Consider the following 25,670-nt stretch of genomic DNA (forward strand, 5'->3'; position numbering starts at 1 on the left):
TTATGTTAAAATAACTTTTAAAAATTTGAATTTGTTTGTTTTTTAATGATTTACCAATTTATATCGTGGTGATCATGCTTGTGAACAACTTCATCGGTTCAGTTTGAATATGAATGAATGCAAGCCAAGGAACAGAGCGACTTGTTACAACATAATTATTTTAATGCATGACTGGTTACCTCCTTGATTACCAGTCATAACTATCTGATTACAAAAGTGATAACAGTAAAAGTTTTGCTTATGCTTGAAAATGTTCCTCACGATTAAAAAAGGTGTCTGTTCTCTGTAGAAAAAGTTTCGACTGCACCAAGACATTCAGCCAACAGCGCCAAGCAGCGGGCAAAGGTATGGAGCTTGAAGAGCGATTTCTTTGCCTTAACTATGCATTGGCAAGGCCAAACGTTTTGTGACATTTAACATTAACTTCAATACCTGCTTAAATTCTCCCGATTTGCATATTATGGTGCCTTCAGGGTCATTGAAAATAAGCACTCCCTACGCCAATAACCTAATGTTCCTACGCCAGCTTGGAACTTGGAAACCTTAGAAGCCCTTAACTCTGCGAAAATATGATTTGGGATGCCTTTACAAGTTTTGCATTATGTTTCTCCTTACCTAGTGTTCTGTGCAATAATTTTATTTAGCATGATTAATCAAGAACATAATTTGCCCAAAAGTACTTCGCTCCTTTACAATATGTAGTTTGAAAGTTGAATCTACAATAAAAATCTCCTTTGGCTTTTCTATCATCTTCGACATCAATATCAACAAGCACTTTACATTTATACGAGGTTAAAAAGGACGAAGCCAGTTACATATGAGCATTAAACTGCCCATCGAACAGCTGTAGCAAGATTCTATGTGAAGCCTACCCTTTCTAGACTGTGCATTGACAGTGTAAGTTTTCTTCCCAGTCCGTGGCATATTCAAGACCAACAAAGATGTTCTTTGAACCAGAAACGCGACCAAAAACTTCAGTGCAGCCCAACAAAAGCCAACAGCCAAGTAAGCCTTGTTTGAACATTGAACCACATTTGCTAACGAATTATTTAGGTTAGCATATAGTTATCTGACCAGCAGTGGCAGCGCCAGCTACTGCAGAGTGGGATTGTAATGGGCGTGGTCAATGATACCACGCCCATTTCCCCTTGTTTCAGTGCTTTGTACCAGGCTAATTTTCCTTAGCAAATAGGATCTACCCTTACCCAGCGCTTTTTAATCCGTTTTTAGAAAAAATATGTAGACCCCGTTTTGAAAAAAGTGGTGGGGATGGGGGGGGGGGTGGTAATTACTCCCATACTTCCCTTGGTGCCGCTTCTGCTGACCAGCCTATAAAATCAGCTTTCTCCCTCTTCACCTGCGATCTGAATCGCATCTCAGTAGTATTACAAACATCCGTTCAAATCATTATCCTTTCAAATAATGCTCAATTACAACTTCATTTGAATGGTGATAAAGACCTTCCTAGTGACGTCAACAAACAGACATGTTCTCGAACTTACTCTTTATTATATCCACAAAACTTGTCGGTTTGACTAAGAAAGACCCAAACTTTGTCTTACACTAGGTTCTTATAAAAGTCCCCTTACTCATCTATAGCTTATAGTTTTGTTTCATATTGGGTGCTGGGCTCACTGGGCATATATTCAATCCCATTTACCGTTTATCCCTTTCTTGAAAAGACGTGAAAAGACCTGATTGCCCTAGGTTAGCCCAGCATACAAAATGAAACAAACCTAAGTATTAATTAGTAAAAATCATTTATGTGGGTTTCTTGTATCTGTGTTTTTAACTTTGTTCTGTTACTTATTACTCATGTTTATGGCTGCGGAGTTGTCAGGGTATTGTCCTTGTAGTGTAGTCAAGTAGATTCTACATAGTATATTGATTACAGTTGCTTGGAGTATAGTAGCTTTTAATTGTAAAATTGTATATTGAATATAAAATAATATCTGTTCCATGTTGCAAAGCATGTTGGTGTAAACAACAAGCAAACAAAATAAGACTACATAGAAGACTACATAGCAATACCTAAATCCACGAATGTTAAAGATTTTTTTCAACCCTGTATAGTTGTGCCTGGTTATTGTAATGGTCGTGATTACGTCTCTTATTAGCTTTTAAACATTTTTTATCTTTTATAAACCATAGAACAACGAGCTTCAGTTGCTTATGTGCCAGGGTACCCTCCTACATACCAAGACATCCTGAGAGAGGTTTGTTTCTTTGACTGTTCACCTGTGATAATTTAGAATCAATATTTTTTGCTATTACGTCTAACAGCTGTTGTTCTTTATGTAGACATATGGCTCAATTCTGAATGGATCTCTGTACTACTGAGAAATTAATAACGCTTCATTGCACCAACAGCTTCTTACGGAATGTGTATTGTGGAACCTCGATGTATCCAACCCATCATGTAACACATTTTCTGTAATAATACTCTAAGCAAACGTTCCCCTTAGTACTTCTTATGGTTTTACTTGAAGTCTTGGTTTAAAGAGTTCCCATTATAACAACATTCTTTCTAGCTCCTCAAAAAGTTTGTTTTACTGGGATTCTACTGTAACTCCAAAGCCTCAGGAAATCCATCGCAATTTAACTTGCCAACAAGGAAGCAAGGAGTTGAATGTTGTAATGCAATTTTGTCTACTGCATGCTGGCAAAAAGTATCATAGCACTGAAATTCGGATAATAACCAAAAACTAAAGAAAAAATTTCAGATCAGGTGAAGGTCGAAAGTAAAATGAGAGAAAGAATGGTCTGTTCATTGGTGCTTCGCTTATGACCAATCAGCAATCATGAAGTACCCTTTGCAAAATTGATGTGTCCAAGAAATTTTGGCATTTTTTTATGATTGGTAGCATAATCGTCATTTGAATGTTTAATGTACTGTTGTAGGGACCAAGAAATGAAGTGAGACGCAGGCATTTTTCAACTGGTACCACCCAAAATGGAGAGAAAAAAGGATCCCCTTCACTGCAACAAACCATTGACCGACCATCAGTCATTTCATTCCCATCACCAATATCAAAAGGTAATCTCATTAACATTTGCATAGCACCAATGTGAACTTTTAAATTGTTTATCTTTATTCAACAGGAAACAGGAAAAAATTGTGTGTTGCAAAATGGACAATCTCAAAATTTGTTTAGCATTGCTTCACCAATTATCCAGACTAGTTTGGACAAAGTTTCATCCAATTTGGAATGAGGTATCCAAAAAAGGAATAATTGAAATTCACATTTACCAATGCTTGTTGGTTTCAAACAACTTGTGAAATGTGGAATGTGAAATTTATTTTCAAACACATTTTGTAAATAATAAATCTTGTGTGAAAGAACATCAAGTTGACATCAACAAAATAAAAACATTCTTTGTGGCATAAATTGGTTGTGTAATTCACATTGTAACAATGCTGTATGCTACTTACCAGACATTGCTTTCCAGTGATGCTTTGTATAATTTAATAAATCTTATTCACTGTATATAAAGGTTTTTGGGATTCATTAAATTTTTCTGAGCATGTTTAAAAATGTGTGGAAATGAATTTTCTCAAATAAAAATATAGATTTGGGGATAGAGTAGACAACTGTAATAAAATGATGGAAGATAAGATTCTATGGTACAACTTCATCTTTGAAAATTCCAAGCTTTTTGAAGGTGACTTGTATGCTCATAAAATGGATATCAAGTAATAAAAAAGGAGGATCTTTCATGATTCGCGGGGGGGGGGGGAAATACCCACCCCAAAGTTCTGTAAAAAGTTTCATCTGAAAACAAAGTGAAAGTGGTATTGAGTTGTTCCTCAAGAATGTCTTTTTAGCAATATATGTCTTTAAGGAAATACCTAATCCCCACCCTACTCTAAAAACTGCTATTTAAATCATTTCATTTTGTAGACAGTCTCATAGGATTATCATTTCGGCCTGGATCTTATACAACTCTCCGGAAGCAGTCATTGGGAAAATCCTACAGTAGCAATGGAACAGCAAATGAACTCGATAGCCAGAGAGGGAGCCACACCAAAGCTGGGTTTGTAGCAATCTAACAGCTTTTCAGGGCTTTCGAAATTAACACTTACAGATATTGATTGTTATATATTTTACTGGCCAAAACAGCTTTCATATTTCACTAACGTGTAGTGTGGGTGCTATGCCTATTAAAGAGAAACAATTTTTCTCAATATTCATAAACTCTTTGTTATTCCTATTTATAATCACAGGTTTCAGTTTTAGGACAGTGTGGGCTAGATTTAATGCAAGCCCAAATACAAACAAACTGAAAGAAAATACAGGGTAAAAACAGGAAAGATGATTTTAGGTCTTCTCAAGGTATTACTTATCCACTTGAAAACTACCCACTTAGATTTTACCTTCCAGATAATAGACAATAATTTTGCATTGAATTTTATCTTAGGAGAACTGTGAGTTTTGAAACACCATTTTCAAAAGCTCTTGATGAACTTCAAGCAATTCATCTAACTGAAAAGACAAGTGCTATTGGGTTCCAAGCTGGAGCAATGAGAGGGTCCCTCCGCTCATCCAGTTCAGCTTCACAAAGACGTAGGATAAGCTCTAGCCCATTTGAGTGACTTATCTGGATATCATTTAAATAGCTCAACATTTTTTTCACTTTTTAGTTTCAATCAAAGATCAAGATTTTCCCCTTGCTCATGTTGAGTGATAAGAATGTTTTGGCATCAAGTGTTACAGTGGATACTTTCTACCACCTCAATAACTTAATATTAGTGCCCTTTCCTACATGAATTTCTATGAGCCTTAAAAAAGCCTTACAATTCAATTTCTTGAATATCATTCAACATATTCTTATTATGTTCAAAAAGCTTTAGAAGTAACATATGAGTAAAAGAAACATTTCTTAGAAAAAAATTGTACCAAAGAATACCCCTAAAATTAGTTTTTATTTGTTTGGGTTGAGATAAAAGTTGTTAATCAAATCTAAAGGTTTTCATTTAAGAGAAAGGCTTTTTTCTACAGTAAATGAACCAAATACTAAATTAAACCAAACCTATTGAACTAATCCACATAGAAAATGATGTCGCACTTTTCCTTAAAAAAAGCAGATTCTTCAAACATTGTTACAGTTGTGTTCTAAGTAATGTTGGTGGAAAATTATTTATTCCTATATTTTTGTTATCAAATAACAGTAACTGATTATTATTATAAGTTTGTTTTTAAATTGGGTGTATACATAGCAATGTGTAAATATTTAACTTTGTTATTCAAAGATGATTTTAATGAAAGAGAATTTTTAGAGTTATTAGCTATGTTTAATATAAAACTGGGATATCACTGATTATATTTGAAAATATTGGAATCCTATGAAACATATGAAGTTTTTGTAGATTTAGCTAAAAAGATTAGTTCCAAGTTATGGGTGTTAATATATATTGAACAATAGTAAACTTTTTGTGTTTAACTTTGTTTTATCTTTTGCACTTCTATTGAATTATTTATGGAGAGAATTACAACTAGTTTGAAAGCGAGACAAGATAAATATTTATACAGCAATTACTGCAAAAAACTTTGACTGATTATTATCACTGGTTTTGTATGAATATATAAATTACTGATGAACTTCAGCTGCTGAGGCGGAGAAAAAACCAATAACTTTATTTCTATATATTGTATGTGTATAAACTACCAGAAGACAGGCATTAGAAACTTAGGCAATTCAAAGTAAATCACCACCAAAAACTTACTGAAAAACTCAATGACAAAGACCGTACAAAATGCCAAAATTTCTTTGGTATGTAAAGCAAGTCGCCCTCATTAACAATGCATTCCATATATGGAGCATGGGAAAACAATGGGTATTTTTCTAAGTCTGGCTCTTCTACATCAACCTAAAAGAAACAAAAATAAAATTTCATATAAAGTAACTACAAGTTGACCATTAAATTTGATTCTAACAGTTGAAATATTATTCAATCTTTAAATATTGTTATTCAAACTTCAAAATGCATAATAATACTTTCCTTGCACAAGGTTAAAATAGAAAATTTTGAAACTTTCAGAGTCACTTGTTTGTGAAGCTTTTTCTCTTTTACTTCTTAAGCCTAAATATCCAATGTCCGAAATAAATGCACTAGTTTTGCAGTTATACATTATTGCTGATATGATATTCTGATATTTAATACCAAAAAGAAAAGTAATTCAAAAAGAACCCCTGAATAAAACAAAATCATTAAAAACTCATAAGTGAATCCACAGTTTCATTCTACGGGTATGAATTTACTAATTAAAGCCTTTTGTCACATAACTGAATAATTTTTACAATTCAACAGCAATGGATATATTTTAAAAGCTTACTTCAAAAAGAAATTTTGAAATAATGCTTTCAAACAGTGTTTGATATACCAGAGGTGGACAATTCAGTCTCCCTCGACCAATGGATTTCATTTGCGGGAGACTGCTTCTTGTTACACAGGGTAACTGCTGGGTGACCAAAGTTTTACCGGAAAAGCCCACCCCTGTAGGTATTTTCGCAGGAGACCACTTAAAGAGCTTCTGGGGGACAACCTTCTTACCGTAATTTTCCACCCCTGTACAGAATATAATCAAATGGGAAAGCATTTGTCATAAGTAAAACTGACATAACTGTTTATGTCATACCTGACTAGTATTATCCAGTAAGTGTGACTCATGAGGGTACACATTCTCACTATACTTCAAATCGTAGATTCTGATGTACTTTTTTCCTATCACCTGTGCAAACAGATTTTGATACGGGTCATGGTGCAGGGGTGAAACAGTTCCACAAGGACCAAACCAAGCATTGACCATTGCATCATTATTTTCATCACCAAGACAACAATAATCTGGAATGCATATGTCATTTCTTAATTCTGGTATTTGGTCAAAAAGCTGATGTTGTGCTAAGTAGCCTTTATCACTATTATCAGTTATATAATGGTCTATGAATTCATTTATTGTAAGTAATTTCTGGGTCCAGTCCTCAGAAGTGTATTTTCCCCCAATTTCGATAGGTACTGTTCTATGTCCAGCTTTTTTCTTGATATAATTGACACTCCATCTTCTTTCTGACATTGCAGGCCAATGACTAATTGCATTTTCAATAACAACTGGGGTTGATTTTATCATGAAATTTGTATAAAAATTCTGCAGTGATGGGTTTGAGATTCTCTCAATGCTTCTACTGCCTGCTAAACCAAAAGGATATCTATCTGCCGATACAAAAATTTCTAGACCCTCTTTCTTTTCAGTCGCGCTCTTGTCATTTTGCAAAGCAGAGCTTTCTTGAAGTTGAACTTTTTCAATACCACCAACATTGATTTCTTTGCTGGCAGTTCCATCATTCAGTTCATCTCTCCATTTTCTTTTAATAGGGACTTTCATCTTTCTGTTATTTTCCAAATTGTTATCCACAAAAACTTCAGTGCATTCTGCCAAAGATGATTCATGCTCTTGAAAGCTAGATTCAGCTTCTTGCAAAACCATCATAACCTTTACTAAAACGTTCTTATGCACTGGCGCCCCCATAAGCAATCCCATATCACAGGTTTTGAAAACTTCATTTCTACTCTCACATATCCCAATTTGACACAAAACTTTCAGGAATGTAGAAAGCGTGTATGCCTTTCTCCAGCAAATATCCACATCCTTCCAGTATCTCGTATTTAACTCCTCCCACACGTAATCCAAAGCAGCCTGACAATACTCTAATCCGTTTGCAAAATCACAACTTCCAATGCATAACCAGCTTTTTGACAAGATAGAAACAACATTTCCGGCTGACATATTTTGTAAGCCATCACATACTGTTTCCAGTAGTGTGAATCCTCTCTCGTCAAATTGATCTCCAATTTGATTTCGCTCTGTGATTAAGCAGAGCAGCTTGTTAATAAGAACAGTTCTTTTACTTTCTGCCATCAGTCATGTTCTACCATCAGCTTTTTTGCAGTAATAACACCAAATTCGTTACTTAATAAAGCAGTATACAGTTGAAATAAATAAATTATGAATGTTTTATCTACGTAATCGCCATTCTTTTTTTTGATTCTGGTGCGTTAAAACTTGTTTTCCTCTCCTGTTAGTTATCCACCATCTTTTTGGCCTAGGCAATGATGCAGACAGGGATACAAAGACGCTGTTTAGTCAGTGATTATTTCCCGCGCTCAAGTGAGCCAATTTTGTGGTATCAAAGGCATTTTGAATACAGTCAATCCTCGAATTGGCCCCCTGGCTGCTTATCAATAAAGGGGCTTTCAGATAAGGGCTATTTTGAGGAGCAGGGCCGCTGTGAGGGGTCAGGGGGCAAATTACCCCCAGTGATCAAGGCAAACATTTTGGCCTCGATTTGATGGTACTGAGATCAAAACAATATGGCGGGAATAATCATAACCCCAACGCTGGAAATGATGGGTACAAATGTGGTATGTGCATGGCTTGTTTCTTCTGTTATGTTACGATTTTTTGCAAATTATAATTCACACATCTCAATTTTTTTAATTATAATATTTTGAGTGTCACTGGAAATATAGATGATAAGTGTCTTTTTATGAACTATTTTATGTTCCGGGCAATTTTTTATCTTTGAAGTTGCCAAAAATTGATCACAGAATCGGAATCTTCATGTTCAAATTAATTTGTGACGAATTTCATGTTGTTTGGGCCGTCAGGCAGCGAAAATTTAGTTTCATTTTCAAAATTTTGCTTTTCCTATATATTTCAATGGACTTTGCTGCTGTAATGAAATTTTTTCACTACAGCAGCAGCGAATTCCGGTCAAATCTAAAGAAATATCTAAATATTCAAAGCAAAGTAACTCGTGATCGAACGGTCCAAACAACATGAAGTTCTCAATGTAAACTAATGTGAAGATAAAGATTTCAAATCTCAAGGCCATTGAGAAAGCTCTGTAGATAGCGAGATGCAGAATCGATGATATCAACCCAGAACGGTGAATGCTAGAAAGCACTAACAAAGCAATCCTTTTGTGACCTCATACTGTAGTTTTGAGGTCATATGAGATCTAGGCGCAAGATTGTCAGGGTAAAGTTGTAGGACATTCTGAAAACGTGAAAAGCTATAGTCGGGTTATCTTGTTTTTAATTTTTCCCAAAATTTTGAGACTTTCATCTAACCATTGCTGATAATAAATTGTAACTGATTTCTAGCAAGCATTTTTCGTAAAAAATTGCTTAATTTTGAAATCCAGTTAAAGTAATTTTAATTTACATGCCAGTGTGATTCTGACTACATAGGACACATTGTGCAGAGAGAACGAGTTTGTTTTCTCTCTTGGACCCCAGTGGTAATTTTTTAATGGGCACGCAGCACTGAAAGGACAACTTTGATGGTCATGTGCTTGCATTTTTCTGATTGACCTGTTTCGATCCACAATTGGGTATTTATTTCCATTGTGTTCTTTCTGGCCCTTATTCTAACATTTTATACTCTGGGGAGTGTCAGACAAAAAAGATTTAAGTACTCTGTTGTGAAATGTTTGCTTTTTTCAAATCTATTTATATCACATTATTATTCCATGCTGTTTTGCAAAAAAAGACACCAGAAAAAATTTCTAATAGGTTCCAATGTAGGTCAAAAAATGAAGACAATGCTAGTGTGAAGTTTGTTTTAGGATCTTAAACCCATTTTTAACCTTTCTTATTTGTGAGCATTGCAGTGAAAGCATAATCTATTTTTTTGCACATTTCCTTCCCAACATATTTGAAGCTATTCCTAATGTGATCTAGATGTATAAATAATAATAAATTTTACTTGATTTCGAGCAAACTGTCCAGTCTTTTACGAGCAAACTTGGTAAAAAACTGTCCAGTCTTCAAACCTACTTTTAAACATATATTTTTTCTTATCAGTATGCCATACAACGCCTTCTTATCTTATCGTAGATTTTTTTTGTGTAATAGAAAACCCTGCTTTTTATTACTATTTTATAACGGAGGAATTAGCTCTTTCAGAATAAGTTGCATGCCTCAGAAGTAGCCTTGCTTTTGATCTTTTTTAAAAAGAAATACCCACTTTTTATTTCCTTTTAGTATTACTTTTAGTATTAGTAGTGCCCTCTTTTTGTATGTTTTGTTTATTAGACTGGCCCCTCCATTTGTGCCTTTTAAACATTACATAATAGCCATTTTGTTTTTTACGGAGGCCCTCCCTTTCTTTGCTATATCACATTAACAAATTATTTTTCTCTCCTTGATATTATTCAGTAGACCTTTTTATTCAGCATCGATATCCTTCCATTTTATTCCTTTTAAGGTCTGACAAATGTCCTTTTTTTGTCTTGATTTTATTATTCAAAAGACCCTACTTTTCAGTACTTTTTTAGATCACAAAAGCAACCAAATTTTTTTATTTTCTTTTATTTTATTTTATTTTCTTTTATTTATTGTTCTGTTGCCATTACTTTTTGTTTAATGATTAGATCACAAAAGCAACTTATTCCTTTTTTTTTAACTACAGAATTGCTAATTTTTCATTATTTCTTAGGTATAATTGACACCCTTTTTTGTCTCCTATTTATTATTCTGTTGCCCCTAATTTTCATTTAATGATTGCATTGCAAAAAGAACCTTTTCTTTCTTATTTCTTTTAATTACAGACTCGCTAATTTGTTATTATTTTTTAGGTCTTCTTGACACCCTTTTTTGTCTAATATTTATTATTCTCTTGCCCCTAATTTTCATTTAATGATTGCATCGCAAAAGCAACCTATTCTTTCCTTTTTTTTTTAATTACAGACTCGCTAATTTTTTATTAATTTTTAGGTCTGCTTGATACTCTTTTTTATCTACTATTTTTTATTCTGTTGCCCCTAATTTTCATTTAATGATTGCATCGCAGAAGCAACCTTTTCTTTCTTCTTTCTTTTAATTACCGACTCGCTAATTTTTTATTAATTTTTAGGTCTGCTTGATACTCTTTTTTATCTACTATTTTTTATTCTGTTGCCCCTAATTTTAATTTAATGATTGCTACACAAATGCAACCTATTCTTTTTTTATTTTTTATTACAGACTCGCTAATTTTTTATTAATTTTTAGGTCTGCTTGATACTCTTTTTTATCTACTATTTTTTATTCTGTTGCCCCTAATTTTAATTTAGTGATTGCTACACAAATGCAACCTATTCTTTTTTTATTTTTTTATTACATACTCGCTAAATTTTTATTATTTTTTAGGTCTTTTTGACACCCTTTTTTATCTACTATTTATTATTCTGTTGCCCCTAATTTTCATTTAATGATTGCTACACAAATGCAACCTATTCTTTTTTTATTTTTTATTACAGACTCGCTAATTTTTTATTAATTTTTAGGTCTGCTTGATACTCTTTTTTATCTACTATTTTTTATTCTGTTGCCCCTAATTTTCATTTAATGATTGCATCGCAGAAGCAACCTTTTCTTTCTTCTTTCTTTTAATTACCGACTCGCTAATTTTTTATTAATTTTTAGGTCTGCTTGATACTCTTTTTTATCTACTATTTTTTATTCTGTTGCCCCTAATTTTAATTTAATGATTGCTACACAAATGCAACCTATTCTTTTTTTATTTTTTATTACAGACTCGCTAATTTTTTATTAATTTTTAGGTCTGCTTGATACTCTTTTTTATCTACTATTTTTTATTCTGTTGCCCCTAATTTTAATTTAGTGATTGCTACACAAATGCAACCTATTCTTTTTTTATTTTTTTATTACATACTCGCTAAATTTTTATTATTTTTTAGGTCTTTTTGACACCCTTTTTTATCTACTATTTATTATTCTGTTGCCCCTAATTTTCATTTAATGATTGCTACACAAATGCAACCTATTCTTTTTTTATTTTTTATTACAGACTCGCTAATTTTTTATTAATTTTTAGGTCTGCTTGATACTCTTTTTTATCTACTATTTTTTATTCTGTTGCCCCTAATTTTCATTTAATGATTGCATCGCAGAAGCAACCTTTTCTTTCTTCTTTCTTTTAATTACCGACTCGCTAATTTTTTATTAATTTTTAGGTCTGCTTGATACTCTTTTTTATCTACTATTTTTTATTCTGTTGCCCCTAATTTTAATTTAATGATTGCTACACAATTGCAACCTATTCTTTTTTTATTTTTTTATTACAGACTCGCTAATTTTTTATTAATTTTTAGGTCTGCTTGATACTCTTTTTTATCTACTATTTTTTATTCTGTTGCCCCTAATTTTAATTTAATGATTGCTACACAATTGCAACCTATTCTTTTTTTATTTTTTTATTACAGACTCGCTAATTTTTTATTAATTTTTAGGTCTGCTTGATACTCTTTTTTATCTACTATTTTTTATTCTGTTGCCCCTAATTTTAATTTAATGATTGCTACACAATTGCAACCTATTCTTTTTTTATTTTTTTATTACAGACTCGCTAATTTTTTATTAATTTTTAGGTCTGCTTGATACTCTTTTTTATCTACTATTTTTTATTCTGTTGCCCCTAATTTTAATTTAATGATTGCTACACAAATGCAACCTATTCTTTTTTTATTTTTTATTACAGACTCGCTAATTTTTTATTAATTTTTAGGTCTGCTTGATACTCTTTTTTATCTACTATTTTTTATTCTGTTGCCCCTAATTTTAATTTAATGATTGCTACACAATTGCAACCTATTCTTTTTTTATTTTTTTATTACAGACTCGCTAATTTTTTATTAATTTTTAGGTCTGCTTGATACTCTTTTTTATCTACTATTTTTTATTCTGTTGCCCCTAATTTTAATTTAATGATTGCTACACAATTGCAACCTATTCTTTTTTTTTTTTTTATTACAGACTCGCTAATTTTTTATTAATTTTTAGGTCTGCTTGATACTCTTTTTTATCTACTAGTTTTTATTCTGTTGCCCCTAATTTTAATTTAATGATTGCTACACAAATGCAACCTATTCTTTTTTTATTTTTTATTACAGATTCGCTAATTTTTTATTAATTTTTAGGTCTGCTTGATACTCTTTTTTATCTACTATTTTTTATTCTGTTGCCCCTAATTTTAATTTAATGATTGCTACACAATTGCAACCTATTCTTTTTAATTTTTTTATTACAGACTCGCTAATTTTTTATTAATTTTTAGGTCTGCTTGATACTCTTTTTTATCTACTATTTTTTATTCTGTTGCCCCTAATTTTAATTTAATGATTGCTACACAAATGCAACCTATTCTTTTTTTATTTTTTATTACAGACTCGCTAATTTTTTATTAATTTTAAGGTCTGCTTGATACTCTTTTTTATCTACTATTTTTTATTCTGTTGCCCCTAATTTTAATTTAGTGATTGCTACACAAATGCAACCTATTCTTTTTTTATTTTTTTATTACATACTCGCTAAATTTTTATTATTTTTTAGGTCTTTTTGACACCCTTTTTTATCTACTATTTATTATTCTGTTGCCCCTAATTTCATTTAATGATTGCTACACAATTGCAACCTATTCTTTTTTTATTTTTTTATTACAGGCTCGCTAATTTTTTATTAATTTTTAGGTCTGCTTGACACCCTTTTTTATCTACTATTTATTATTCTGTTGCCCCTAATTTTGATTTAATGAATGCTACGCAAATGCAACCTATTCTTTTATTATTTTTTAATTACAGACTCGCTAATTTTTTATTAATTTTTAGGTCTGCTTGACACCCTTTTTTATCTACTATTTATTATTCTGTTGCCCCTAATTTTCATTTAATGAATTCTACGCAAATGCAACCTATTCTTTTATTATTTTTTTAATTACAGACTCGCTAATTTTTTATTAATTTTTAGGTCTGCTTGATACCCTTTTTTGTCTACTATTTATTATTCTGTTGCCCCTAATTTTCATTTAATGAATTCTACGCAAAAGCAACCTATTCTTTTCTTTTTTTTAATTACAGACTCGCTAATTTTTTATTAATTTTTAGGTCTGCTTGACACCCTTTTTTGTCTACTATTTATTATTCTGTTGCCCCTAATTTTCATTTAATGATTGCATCGCAGAAGCAACCTTTTCTTTCTTCTTTCTTTTAATTACAGTCTCGCTAATTTTTTATTATTTTTTAGGTCTGCTTGACACCCTTTTTTGTCTACTATTTATTATTCTATTGCCCCTAATTTTCATTTAATGAATGCTACGCAAATGCAACCTATTCTTTTATTATTTTTTTAATTACAGACTCGCTAATTTTTTATTAATTTTTAGGTCTGCTTGACACCCTTTTTTATCTACTATTTTTTATTCTGTTGCCCCTAATTTTCATTTAATGAATTCTACGCAAATGCAACCTATTCTTTTATTATTTTTTTAATTACAGACTCGCTAATTTTTTATTAATTTTTAGGTCTGCTTGATACCCTTTTTTGTCTACTATTTATTATTCTGTTGCCCCTAATTTTCATTTAATGAATTCTACGCAAAAGCAACCTATTCTTTTCTTTTTTTTAATTACAGACTCGCTAATTTTTTATTAATTTTTAGGTCTGCTTGACACCCTTTTTTGTCTACTATTTATTATTCTGTTGCCCCTAATTTTCATTTAATGAATGCTACGCAAATGCAACCTATTCTTTTATTATTTTTTTAATTACAGTCTCGCTAATTTTTTATTATTTTTTAGGTCTGCTTGACACCCTTTTTTGTCTACTATTTATTATTCTGTTGCCCCTAATTTTGATTTAATGAATGCTACGCAAATGCAACCTATTCTTTTATTATTTTTTATTACAGACTCGCTAATTTTTTATTAATTTTTAGGTCTGCTTGACACCCTTTTTTGTCTACTATTTATTATTCTGTTGCCCCTAATTTTGATTTAATGAATGCTACGCAAATGCAACCTATTCTTTTATTATTTTTTAATTACAGACTCGCTAATTTTTTATTAATTTTTAGGTCTGCTTGACACCCTTTTTTGTCTACTATTTATTATTCTGTTGCCCCTAATTTTGATTTAATGAATGCTACGCAAATGCAACCTATTCTTTTATTATTTTTTAATTACAGACTCGCTAATTTTTTATTAATTTTTAGGTCTGCTTGACACCCTTTTTTATCTACTATTTATTATTCTGTTGCCCCTAATTTTGATTTAATGAATGCTACGCAAATGCAACCTATTCTTTTATTATTTTTTAATTACAGACTCGCTAATTTTTTATTAATTTTTAGGTCTGCTTGACACCCTTTTTTGTCTACTATTTATTATTCTGTTGCCCCTAATTTTGATTTAATGAATGCTACGCAAATGCAACCTATTCTTTTATTATTTTTTATTACAGACTCGCTAATTTTTTATTAATTTTTAGGTCTGCTTGACACCCTTTTTTGTCTACTATTTATTATTCTGTTGCCCCTAATTTTGATTTAATGAATGCTACGCAAATGCAACCTATTCTTTTATTATTTTTTAATTACAGACTCGCTAATTTTTTATTAATTTTTAGGTCTGCTTGACACCCTTTTTTGTCTACTATTTATTATTCTGTTGCCCCTAATTTTGATTTAATGAATGCTACGCAAATGCAACCTATTCTTTTATTATTTTTTAATTACAGACTCGCTAATTTTTTATTAATTTTTAGGTCTGCTTGACACCCTTTTTTATCTACTATTTTTTATTCTGTTCCCCTAATTTTCATTCAATGATTGCATCGCAGAAGCAACCTTTTCTTTCTTGTTTCTTTTAATTACAGACTCGCTAATTTTTTATTAATTTTTAGGTCTGCTTGACACCCTTTTTTGTCTACTATTTATTATTCTGTTGCCCCTAATTTTGATTTAATGAATGCTACGCAAATGCAACCTATTCTTTTATTATTTTTTAATTACAGACTCGCTAATTTTTTATTAATTTTTAGGTCTGCTTGACACCCTTTTTTGTCTACTATTTATTATTCTGTTGCCCCTAATTTTGATTTAATGAATGCTACGCAAAAGCAACCTTTTCTTTTCTTTTTTTTAATTACAGACTCGCTAATTTTTTATTAATTTTTAGGTCTGCTTGACACCCTTTTTTGTCTACTATTTATTATTCTGTTGCCCCTAATTTTGATTTAATGAATGCTACGCAAATGCAACCTATTCTTTTATTATTTTTTAATTACAGACTCGCTAATTTTTTATTAATTTTTAGGTCTGCTTGACACCCTTTTTTGTCTACTATTTATCATTCTGTTGCCCCTAATTTTGATTTAATGAATGCTACGCAAATGCAACCTATTCTTTTATTATTTTTTAATTACAGACTCGCTAATTTTTTATTAATTTTTAGGTCTGCTTGACACCCTTTTTTGTCTACTATTTATTATTCTGTTGCCCCTAATTTTGATTTAATGAATGCTACGCAAATGCAACCTATTCTTTTATTATTTTTTAATTACAGACTCGCTAATTTTTTATTAATTTTTAGGTCTGCTTGACACCCTTTTTTGTCTACTATTTATTATTCTGTTGCCCCTAATTTTGATTTAATGAATGCTACGCAAAAGCAACCTTTTCTTTTCTTTTTTTTAATTACAGACTCGCTAATTTTTTATTAATTTTTAGGTCTGCTTGACACCCTTTTTTGTCTACTATTTATTATTCTGTTGCCCCTAATTCTGATTTAATGAATGCTACGCAAATGCAACCTATTCTTTTATTATTTTTTAATTACAGTCTCGCTTATTTTTTATTAATTTTTAGGTCTGCTTGACACCCTTTTTTGTCTACTATTTATTATTCTGTTGCCCCTAATTTTGATTTAATGAATGCTACGCAAATGCAACCTATTCTTTTATTATTTTTTAATTACAGACTCGCTAATTTTTTATTAATTTTTAGGTCTGCTTGACACCCTTTTTTGTCTACTATTTATTATTCTGTTGCCCCTAATTTTGATTTAATGAATGCTACGCAAATGCAACCTATTCTTTTATTATTTTTTAATTACAGACTCGCTAATTTTTTATTAATTTTTAGGTCTGCTTGACACCCTTTTTTGTCTACTATTTATTATTCTGTTGCCCCTAATTTTGATTTAATGAATGCTACGCAAATGCAACCTATTCTTTTATTATTTTTTAATTACAGACTCGCTAATTTTTTATTAATTTTTAGGTCTGCTTGACACCCTTTTTTGTCTACTATTTATTATTCTGTTGCCCCTAATTTTGATTTAATGAATGCTACGCAAATGCAACCTATTCTTTTATTATTTTTTAATTACAGACTCGCTAATTTTTTATTAATTTTTAGGTCTGCTTGACACCCTTTTTTATCTACTATTTTTTATTCTGTTGCCCCTAATTTTGATTTAATGAATGCTACGCAAATGCAACCTATTCTTTTATTATTTTTTAATTACAGACTTGCTAATTTTTTATTAATTTTTAGGTCTGCTTGACACCCTTTTTTGTCTACTATTTATTATTCTGTTGCCCCTAATTTTGATTTAATGAATGCTACGCAAATGCAACCTATTCTTTTATTATTTTTTAATTACAGACTCGCTTATTTTTTATTAATTTTTAGGTCTGCTTGACACCCTTTTTTGTCTACTATTTATTATTCTGTTGCCCCTAATTTTGATTTAATGAATGCTACGCAAATGCAACCTATTCTTTTATTATTTTTTAATTACAGACTCGCTAATTTTTTATTAATTTTTAGGTCTGCTTGACACCCTTTTTTGTCTACTATTTATTATTCTGTTGCCCCTAATTTTGATTTAATGAATGCTACGCAAATGCAACCTATTCTTTTATTATTTTTTAATTACAGACTCGCTAATTTTTTATTAATTTTTAGGTCTGCTTGACACCCTTTTTTGTCTACTATTTATTATTCTGTTGCCCCTAATTTTGATTTAATGAATGCTACGCAAATGCAACCTATTCTTTTATTATTTTTTAATTACAGACTCGCTAATTTTTTATTAATTTTTAGGTCTGCTTGACACCCTTTTTTGTCTACTATTTATTATTCTGTTGCCCCTAATTTTGATTTAATGAATGCTACGCAAATGCAACCTATTCTTTTATTATTTTTTAATTACAGTCTCGCTTATTTTTTATTAATTTTTAGGTCTGCTTGACACCCTTTTTTGTCTACTATTTATTATTCTGTTGCCCCTAATTTTGATTTAATGAATGCTACGCAAATGCAACCTATTCTTTTATTATTTTTAATTACAGACTCGCTAATTTTTTATTAATTTTTAGGTCTGCTTGACACCCTTTTTTGTCTACTATTTATTATTCTGTTGCCCCTAATTTTGATTTAATGAATGCTACGCAAATGCAACCTATTCTTTTATTATTTTTTAATTACAGACTCGCTAATTTTTTATTAATTTTTAGGTCTGCTTGACACCCTTTTTTGTCTACTATTTATTATTCTGTTGCCCCTAATTTTGATTTAATGAATGCTACGCAAATGCAACCTATTCTTTTATTATTTTTTAATTACAGTCTCGCTTATTTTTTATTAATTTTTAGGTCTGCTTGACACCCTTTTTTGTCTACTATTTATTATTCTGTTGCCCCTAATTTTGATTTAATGAATGCTACGCAAATGCAACCTATTCTTTTATTATTTTTTAATTACAGACTCGCTAATTTTTTATTAATTTTTAGGTCTGCTTGACACCCTTTTTTGTCTACTATTTATTATTCTGTTGCCCCTAATTTTGATTTAATGAATGCTACGCAAAAGCAACCTTTTCTTTTCTTTTTTTTAATTACAGACTCGCTAATTTTTTATTAATTTTTAGGTCTGCTTGACACCCTTTTTTGTCTACTATTTATTATTCTGTTGCCCCTAATTTTGATTTAATGAATGCTACGCAAATGCAACCTATTCTTTTATTATTTTTTAATTACAGACTCGCTAATTTTTTATTAATTTTTAGGTCTGCTTGACACCCTTTTTTGTCTACTATTTATCATTCTGTTGCCCCTAATTTTGATTTAATGAATGCTACGCAAATGCAACCTATTCTTTTATTATTTTTTAATTACAGACTCGCTAATTTTTTATTAATTTTTAGGTCTGCTTGACACCCTTTTTTGTCTACTATTTATTATTCTGTTGCCCCTAATTTTGATTTAATGAATGCTACGCAAATGCAACCTATTCTTTTATTATTTTTTAATTACAGACTCGCTAATTTTTTATTAATTTTTAGGTCTGCTTGACACCCTTTTTTGTCTACTATTTATTATTCTGTTGCCCCTAATTTTGATTTAATGAATGCTACGCAAATGCAACCTATTCTTTTATTATTTTTTAATTACAGACTCGCTAATTTTTTATTAATTTTTAGGTCTGCTTGACACCCTTTTTTGTCTACTATTTATTATTCTGTTGCCCCTAATTTTGATTTAATGAATGCTACGCAAATGCAACCTATTCTTTTATTATTTTTTAATTACAGACTCGCTAATTTTTTATTAATTTTTAGGTCTGCTTGACACCCTTTTTTGTCTACTATTTATTATTCTGTTGCCCCTAATTTTGATTTAATGAATGCTACGCAAATGCAACCTATTCTTTTATTATTTTTTAATTACAGACTCGCTAATTTTTTATTAATTTTTAGGTCTGCTTGACACCCTTTTTTATCTACTATTTTTTATTCTGTTGCCCCTAATTTTCATTTAATGATTGCTACGCAAATGCAACCTATTCTTTTATTATTTTTTATTACAGACTCGCTAATTTTTTATTAATTTTTAGGTCTGCTTGATGCTCTTTTTTATCTACTATTTTTTATTCTGTTGCCCCTAATTTTCATTTAATGATTGCACCGCAAAAGCAACCTATTCTTTTCTTTTTTTAATCACAGACTCGCTAATTTTTTATTATTTTTTAGGTCTGCTTGACACTCTTTTTGTCTACTATTTATTATTCTGTTGCCCCTAATTTTCATTTAATGATTGCTATGCAAAAGCAACCTATTCTTTTCTTTTTTTTATTACAGACTCGCTACTTTTTATTATTTTTTAGGTCTGCTTGACACCCTTTTTTATCTACTATTTATTATTCTTTTGCCCCTAATTTTCATTTAATGAATGCTACGCAAAAGCAACCTATTCTTTTCTTTTTTTAACTACAAACTCGCTACTTTTTATTATTTTTTAGGTCTGCTTGACACCCTTTTTTGTCTTCTATTTATTATTCTGTTGCCCCTAATTTTAATTTAATGAATGCTACGCAAAAGCAACCTTTTCTTTTCTTTTTTTTAATTACAGACTCGCTAATTTTTTATTATTTTTTAGGTCTGCTTGACACCCTCTTTTGTCTTCTATTTATTTTTCTGTTGCCCCTAATTTTCATTTAATGAATGCTACGCGAAAGCAACCTTTTCTTTTCTTTTTTTTAATTACAGACTCGCTAAATTTTTATTTTTTTTAGGTCTGCTTGATACCCTTTTTTGTCTACTATTTATTATTCTGTTGCCCCTAATTTTCATTTAATGAATGCTACGCAAAAGCAACCTATTCTTTTCTTTTTTTTAATTACAGACTCGCTAATTTTTTATAATTTTTTAGGTCTGCTTGACACCCTTTTTTGTCTTCTATTTATTATTTTGTTGCCCCTAATTTTCATTTAATGAATGCTACGCCAAAGCAACCTTTTCTTTTCTTTTTTTAATTACAGACTCGCTAAATTTTTATTATTTTTTAGGTCTGCTTGACACCCTTTTTTGTCAATTTGTTATTATTCTGTTGCCCCTAATTTTCATTTAATGAATGCTACGCAAAAGCAACCTATTCTTTTCTTTTTTTTAATTACAGACTCGCTAATTTGTTATAATTTTTTAGGTTTGCTTGACACCCTTTTTTGTCTTCTATTTATTATTCTGTTGCCCCTAATTTTCATTTAATGAATGCTACGCAAAAGCAACCTATTCTTTTCTTTTTTTTAATTACAGACTCGCTAATTTGTTATAATTTTTTAGGTTTGCTTGACACCCTTTTTTGTCTTCTATTTATTATTCTGTTGCCCCTAATTTCATTTAATGAATGCTACGCAAAAGCAACCTATTCTTTTCTAATTTTTTAATTACAGACTCGCTAATTTTATATTGTTTTTTAGGTCTGCTTGACACTCTTTTTTGTCTACTATTTATTATTCTGTTGCCCCTAATTTTCATTTAATGAATGCTACGCAAAAGCAATCTATTCTTTTCTTTTTTTTAATTACAGACTCGCTAATTTTTTATTATTTTTTAGGTCTGCTTGACACCCTTTTTTGTCTACTGTTTATTATTCTGTTGCCCCTAATTTTCATCTAATGAATGCTACGCAAAAGCAACCTATTCTTTTTTTTTAATTACAGATTCGATAATTTTTTATTATTTTTTAGGTCTGCTTGACACCCTTTTTTGTCTACTATTTATTATTCTGTTGCCCCTAATTTTAATTTAATGAATGCTACGCAAAATCAACCTATTCTTTTTTTTTAATTACAGATTCGATAATTTTTTATTATTTTTTAGGTCTGCTTGACACCCTTTTTTGTCTACTATTTATTATTCTGTTGCCCCTAATTTTCATTTAATGTTTGCATCGCAAAAGCAACCTATTCTTTTTTTTTATAATTAAAGACTCGCTATTTTTTTAATATTTGTTAGATCTGCTTGACACCCTTTTTCTCCACGGTTTATTTTTCTGTTTCCCCCAATTTTCATTTAATGATTGCATTGCAAAAAGAACCTATTCTTATTTATATTTTCTCTACAGACTTGGTAATTTTCTATTATTTTTAATATCTGCTTAACACCTATTTCTCTTCTTTTTTCTGTGGCCTCTTGTTTTATTTCAGTTTTTAGATTACAAAAGCAGCGTATTATTTTTGATCTTTTTTTTACACACTCCATGATTTTCTATTATTGACATATCTGATTAACACCCTGTTCTCGTCCCCCTTTTTATTTAGTAGTTCCTATTTTCATTATTTTCAACATCAGAAGGGTAACCAGTTCTTTTCTGTTTTTCATTGATACTTTTATTTTCTCTGTTTTCATGTCTGAGTAACACTTTTTTGTTTCCTATTTGTTTTTAGTGACCCTTTTTTTAATTTAATTTTAAATCACAAAAGCAACCTGTTGTTTTTTTTATTAGAGACTCTCCCCGGGTTTGTGTCATTTTTAATGTGTGATTGAAAATTTTTTTGTCTCCTCTTTAATTTTCAGTGGCCCCCTTTTTTAATTTCAGATTAAGTAGCTTCTTTTTTTATACTTTGAAAATTATCAACTGTAGCCCCCACTTCATTTTCCTTTTTTATATCACACAAACCCCCCTTATTCCTATCTCCTGTATAATCTAGACACTTTTTTGTTTTTATTTTGTTGCACAAACTCTCTCACTTTGTTTCTTATGTTTATCATCAATATATAAACCAATTTCTTTAAATGATTATGCAGAATGAAGTTTTCTATCTTAAGATTAATTTCATTTTTTCCCGGATTTGTAGGAAAACTTCCCATACTCGATGAAATATTGAAGAATATATATCAGTTCTTCGTTTGTTCTGGAGATCAGTCAAATACAAGGTGCAGACAAATTGTTATTCTTTGCTATTTTTACTCGATTGTCATTGGTCGTAGATAGATATACACGAAGTGCTTGCTTTTGTACTTCTGCATTTATTTGCTGTCCCACCATTTCGCATTCCACTATGAATTTTACTGCCCTTGAGTAAAATTTACAATGTTTTGAGAATTAAACATTGTGTTACCATAGAAAGAAAATTTTCAAAAAATTATGTTTGTCCGTCTTGGCAAGGGTACATCTGTAAAATGGATTCGCATATGCCTCTTGTTTGACTATTCTAGAATTGGGTAGAGGAGCGAGGAACTGATTTTGGTGTGCTATTAAGTTTCGGTTTGGGAGCTCTATGGCCTAGGCTAGGGTTTTACCGAAAGCTTCAATTTTGCACGATTCGGTTCATTGTTTTAAAGACGTTTTTCCAGCACCTTCTCTATTCATTCCAAAACAGTACCTTTCAATTCTTCACAAAAGAGTTTTCACACCAACCCGTGTGTCTAGTTTTTTTCAAATCAAACTTCTTCAACATGAAAACATCGGCCTTTGCGAATGGATTTTAGGAATTCTCCACTATCTTTCTGTAAGTACGAATTTTTGAAACCGCAGCTTTCTTCCAATCTTTAATTTGTTTCCCAGCCTTTAGTTGTTTCGCCATACGTAGTCGTGATTTACCACAGCCCGATTGGTTCGGTCCGGTCCGGATCCACGTGTCGCATTTTAAGTTTGTGATTCAACTAGCTACTTTATATTTGTTATAAGAAGTTTACACTCCTTTTTATAAGAACCAGTAAATTTAAGTTCAGGCTGACTGTTCTTAATCTTTTTCGAAAATCTGAGGCTTGATTGTTCTCAATTTGTTCTTAAATTAATAGGGTGTAGACAGTGCAATTGCTAGCTTTTTCGCTCTAGGGAGGTAGTCAGGCCTCATTTGCCAACAAAGTGACCGAGACAACCTTCATTTGCCGACAGGTTTGAATATTCACCGAAAAAGCACCCACACATGGCTAAAAATGTTCGATTTTGAGAAAAAACGTTGATCAAAATTGCATTTTGCAGAAGCTCAGCCTCGGCTTGTTCTTAATTTGTTCTTTACTTTTGACCAATTTTGAGGCTCGTGTTCTTATAAAATTGTTCTTATAAAAAGTAAAGAGGGGGCTTTTTATTGGTGTCTCAAATGTTTTGGTGCTTAGACGAAATTAGTCTTCGGGGTCGCATATGGATGGATTTGCATATTCATTATAAGACTAAATTTTTATAATGTTTTTACAGTCAGTTTGAAAATATTTTCAAATGACTCCACCGTTTTGTAAATATCGACTCTTTCTTTATCGAGAAGAAGCAGAGAAAGGCTATTGTGTGGATTTCATATTTAGTACCCTACAATTCCAGTGAATCATTTTGCTAAGATATGTTACCATTTCTTTGCTAGTGATGCACACTGTGACAGATTCAAATTGACGATGCGCCCCGGTTCTTCAGCCCCGGAGCAGTTGAAGTGAAGCAAAGTATTTTTACGAACTTTCGAACATTCTAAATATAACGAGAATAATACAAGCTCTAGTGTTGATTGATCTATTTTGTTGTTTTGTAAAATTCAGGATTACTTGAATTTCACATTAGAACCTTGTCGTTCGTTTTGTTAGCTTGATAATTCCGCATTGATACAAACAAAAATACTATATGTGGCTTTGATGTCCTATCGAACCTCGCCCAGCATTCGCTAAATTGAATGATCGATGCAAATTACGTTATCTTGACTTAATTATGATGGCAAGCACACCAACGATAACACCCTTCATGTAGACAAACCCTGTTTATGGTTTTCGTTTTATTAAATTTCCCCATTATATTTTGTTAAAGTTTCATTTGAATTTTCCCCCGTTTTCCATTGTATTTTATCTTAAATTCTTTTGAATTTCCCCCCGGATTTCTATTGTCTTCAGCTAGAATTTCTATAGAATTTTATCCGGTTTTCTCTTGTTTGTAATCTTAAATGCCTTTGAATTCCCCCCCGTTTTTTTATTGTGTTTCACCAAGAACCCTTTTGAATTTCCCCCCGTTTTTCATTGTTTTTGTCTTTAATTCTTTTGAATTTTCCCGCGGATTTGTATTGTCTTCTGTTAAAATTTCAATGGAAATTCTATTGTATTACACCCCGGATTTCTATTGTATTTGATTGATAATTTTATTGAATTAGCCCCCGGAATCTTGAAATTTTCTACTGTTTAAAAAGCAAAGTCACATTGTATTTTCATAATGGTTCTTTTGTGTAACTCTGGAAACTTCCAAATGATTTCAATTGAAATTCAAAAGACATCCCCCCGTATCTCTGTTGAAAATTCTATTGAAATCTGAGTTTGAGATACTGACATTTAGTAAATTTTGACCCCCAGTAATCTATTGTTCTCCCGAGAAAATTTTGCCCGCGAACAGGGGCTTACTTATTAGCGGCTGAGAGCCGTAAATGATTGACAGCTCATTGTTTCTAACCAATCAGATTGCTCCATTTTGGCCATTTTGGTGGCTGCGGGCAAGAGCCGTCACCTGCTAGTATAGCAATTTTAGAGCAGCCCCTGGCCGCGATGGGCCACCATTGTTTATTAACCAATCAGAAAGCTCTATTTTGGCCACGCTTCATTGTATTTTCAACCAATCACGATTCCGTATTTCAATCTTTCAATTGTTTTTTGACCAATCACAGCTCTCAATTTTCTATTGTTTTTCTTTTGTGTTATAGCCAATCAAATTCCACTATTTTGACCTCGTTTTGATTTCATTAAATGACGGGGGGCTACTAGCCTCCTTTGGATGGTTTTGAGGACGGGGGTCAGAAAGCAATCCAGTTCAATTTTCTCCTACTCATTCAAGAAACTTTACCATACGTACAATTTAAGTTCTACCTAAATGCCTCGGAGACTGTTTTCAATCGGGGTTTGTCTTAGCATGGTGTTTTAAGCAAAGGGTTAGCAAGAAGGAGAAGAAGTCCCCCTTGTTAACCCTTTGCTTAAAACACCGTGCTAAGAAACCCTTTCAATGTTAGGCTAGGGGTTTTTTAGACATGGTGTTTTAAACAAAAAAGTCAACAAGAAGACAAATGTCCCCTTGTTGACCCTTCGAC

General features: G+C 31.3%; 2 protein-coding genes and 1 long non-coding RNA gene across 3 annotated transcripts in view; 2 read left to right on the top strand and 1 right to left on the bottom strand.

Annotated features, from left to right (window-relative positions):
• LOC135693878 (uncharacterized) overlaps window positions 1-4,832 on the top strand; it is a 64,763-nt gene extending 59,931 nt beyond the window's left edge. The window contains exons 21-26 of the mRNA XM_089111526.1: window positions 290-345; window positions 915-1,005; window positions 2,152-2,216; window positions 2,902-3,037; window positions 3,903-4,035; window positions 4,420-4,832. Of these exons, the coding sequence (XP_088967652.1) occupies window positions 290-345; window positions 915-1,005; window positions 2,152-2,216; window positions 2,902-3,037; window positions 3,903-4,035; window positions 4,420-4,594 (656 nt within the window). The 3' untranslated portion in view covers window positions 4,595-4,832. The remainder of the gene's footprint in view (window positions 1-289; window positions 346-914; window positions 1,006-2,151; window positions 2,217-2,901; window positions 3,038-3,902; window positions 4,036-4,419) is intronic.
• Window positions 4,833-5,552: 720 nt separating this feature from the next.
• On the bottom strand, window positions 5,553-8,133 carry LOC135693882 (bifunctional peptidase and arginyl-hydroxylase JMJD5). Its single transcript, XM_065212466.2, has 2 exons — window positions 6,639-8,133; window positions 5,553-5,869 (listed from the first exon to the last, which is right to left on the bottom strand). Exons 1-2 carry the CDS (start codon window positions 7,914-7,916, stop codon window positions 5,708-5,710), a joined length of 1,440 nt encoding a protein of 479 aa, XP_065068538.2. The 5' UTR covers window positions 7,917-8,133; the 3' UTR covers window positions 5,553-5,707.
• A 39-nt stretch (window positions 8,134-8,172) lies between these two features.
• On the top strand, window positions 8,173-24,795 carry LOC135693885 (uncharacterized). The gene is made up of 3 exons (XR_010517048.2): window positions 8,173-8,419; window positions 22,479-22,557; window positions 23,982-24,795. It is a non-coding gene; the product is annotated as an uncharacterized LOC135693885 (long non-coding RNA).
• Window positions 24,796-25,670: the final 875 nt, after the last annotated feature.

Source organism: Rhopilema esculentum, chromosome 11 (genome assembly GCF_057945365.1).
Source record: "Rhopilema esculentum isolate cy_ngs chromosome 11, ASM5794536v1, whole genome shotgun sequence".
NCBI classification, from domain to species: Eukaryota; Metazoa; Cnidaria; class Scyphozoa; order Rhizostomeae; family Rhizostomatidae; genus Rhopilema; species Rhopilema esculentum.

What these genes read in the sequence shown, in the direction of transcription:
- LOC135693882 (XM_065212466.2), bottom strand. Translation starts at nt 7,916, where the DNA reads ATGGCAGAAAGTAAAAGAACTGTTCTTATTAACAAGCTGCTCTGCTTA. An exon ending in TACTGGATAATACTAGTCAG is followed by an intron (nt 5,870 to 6,638) that starts GTATGACATAAA and finishes TGTTTCTTTTAG; the next exon opens with GTTGATGTAGAAGAGCCAGA.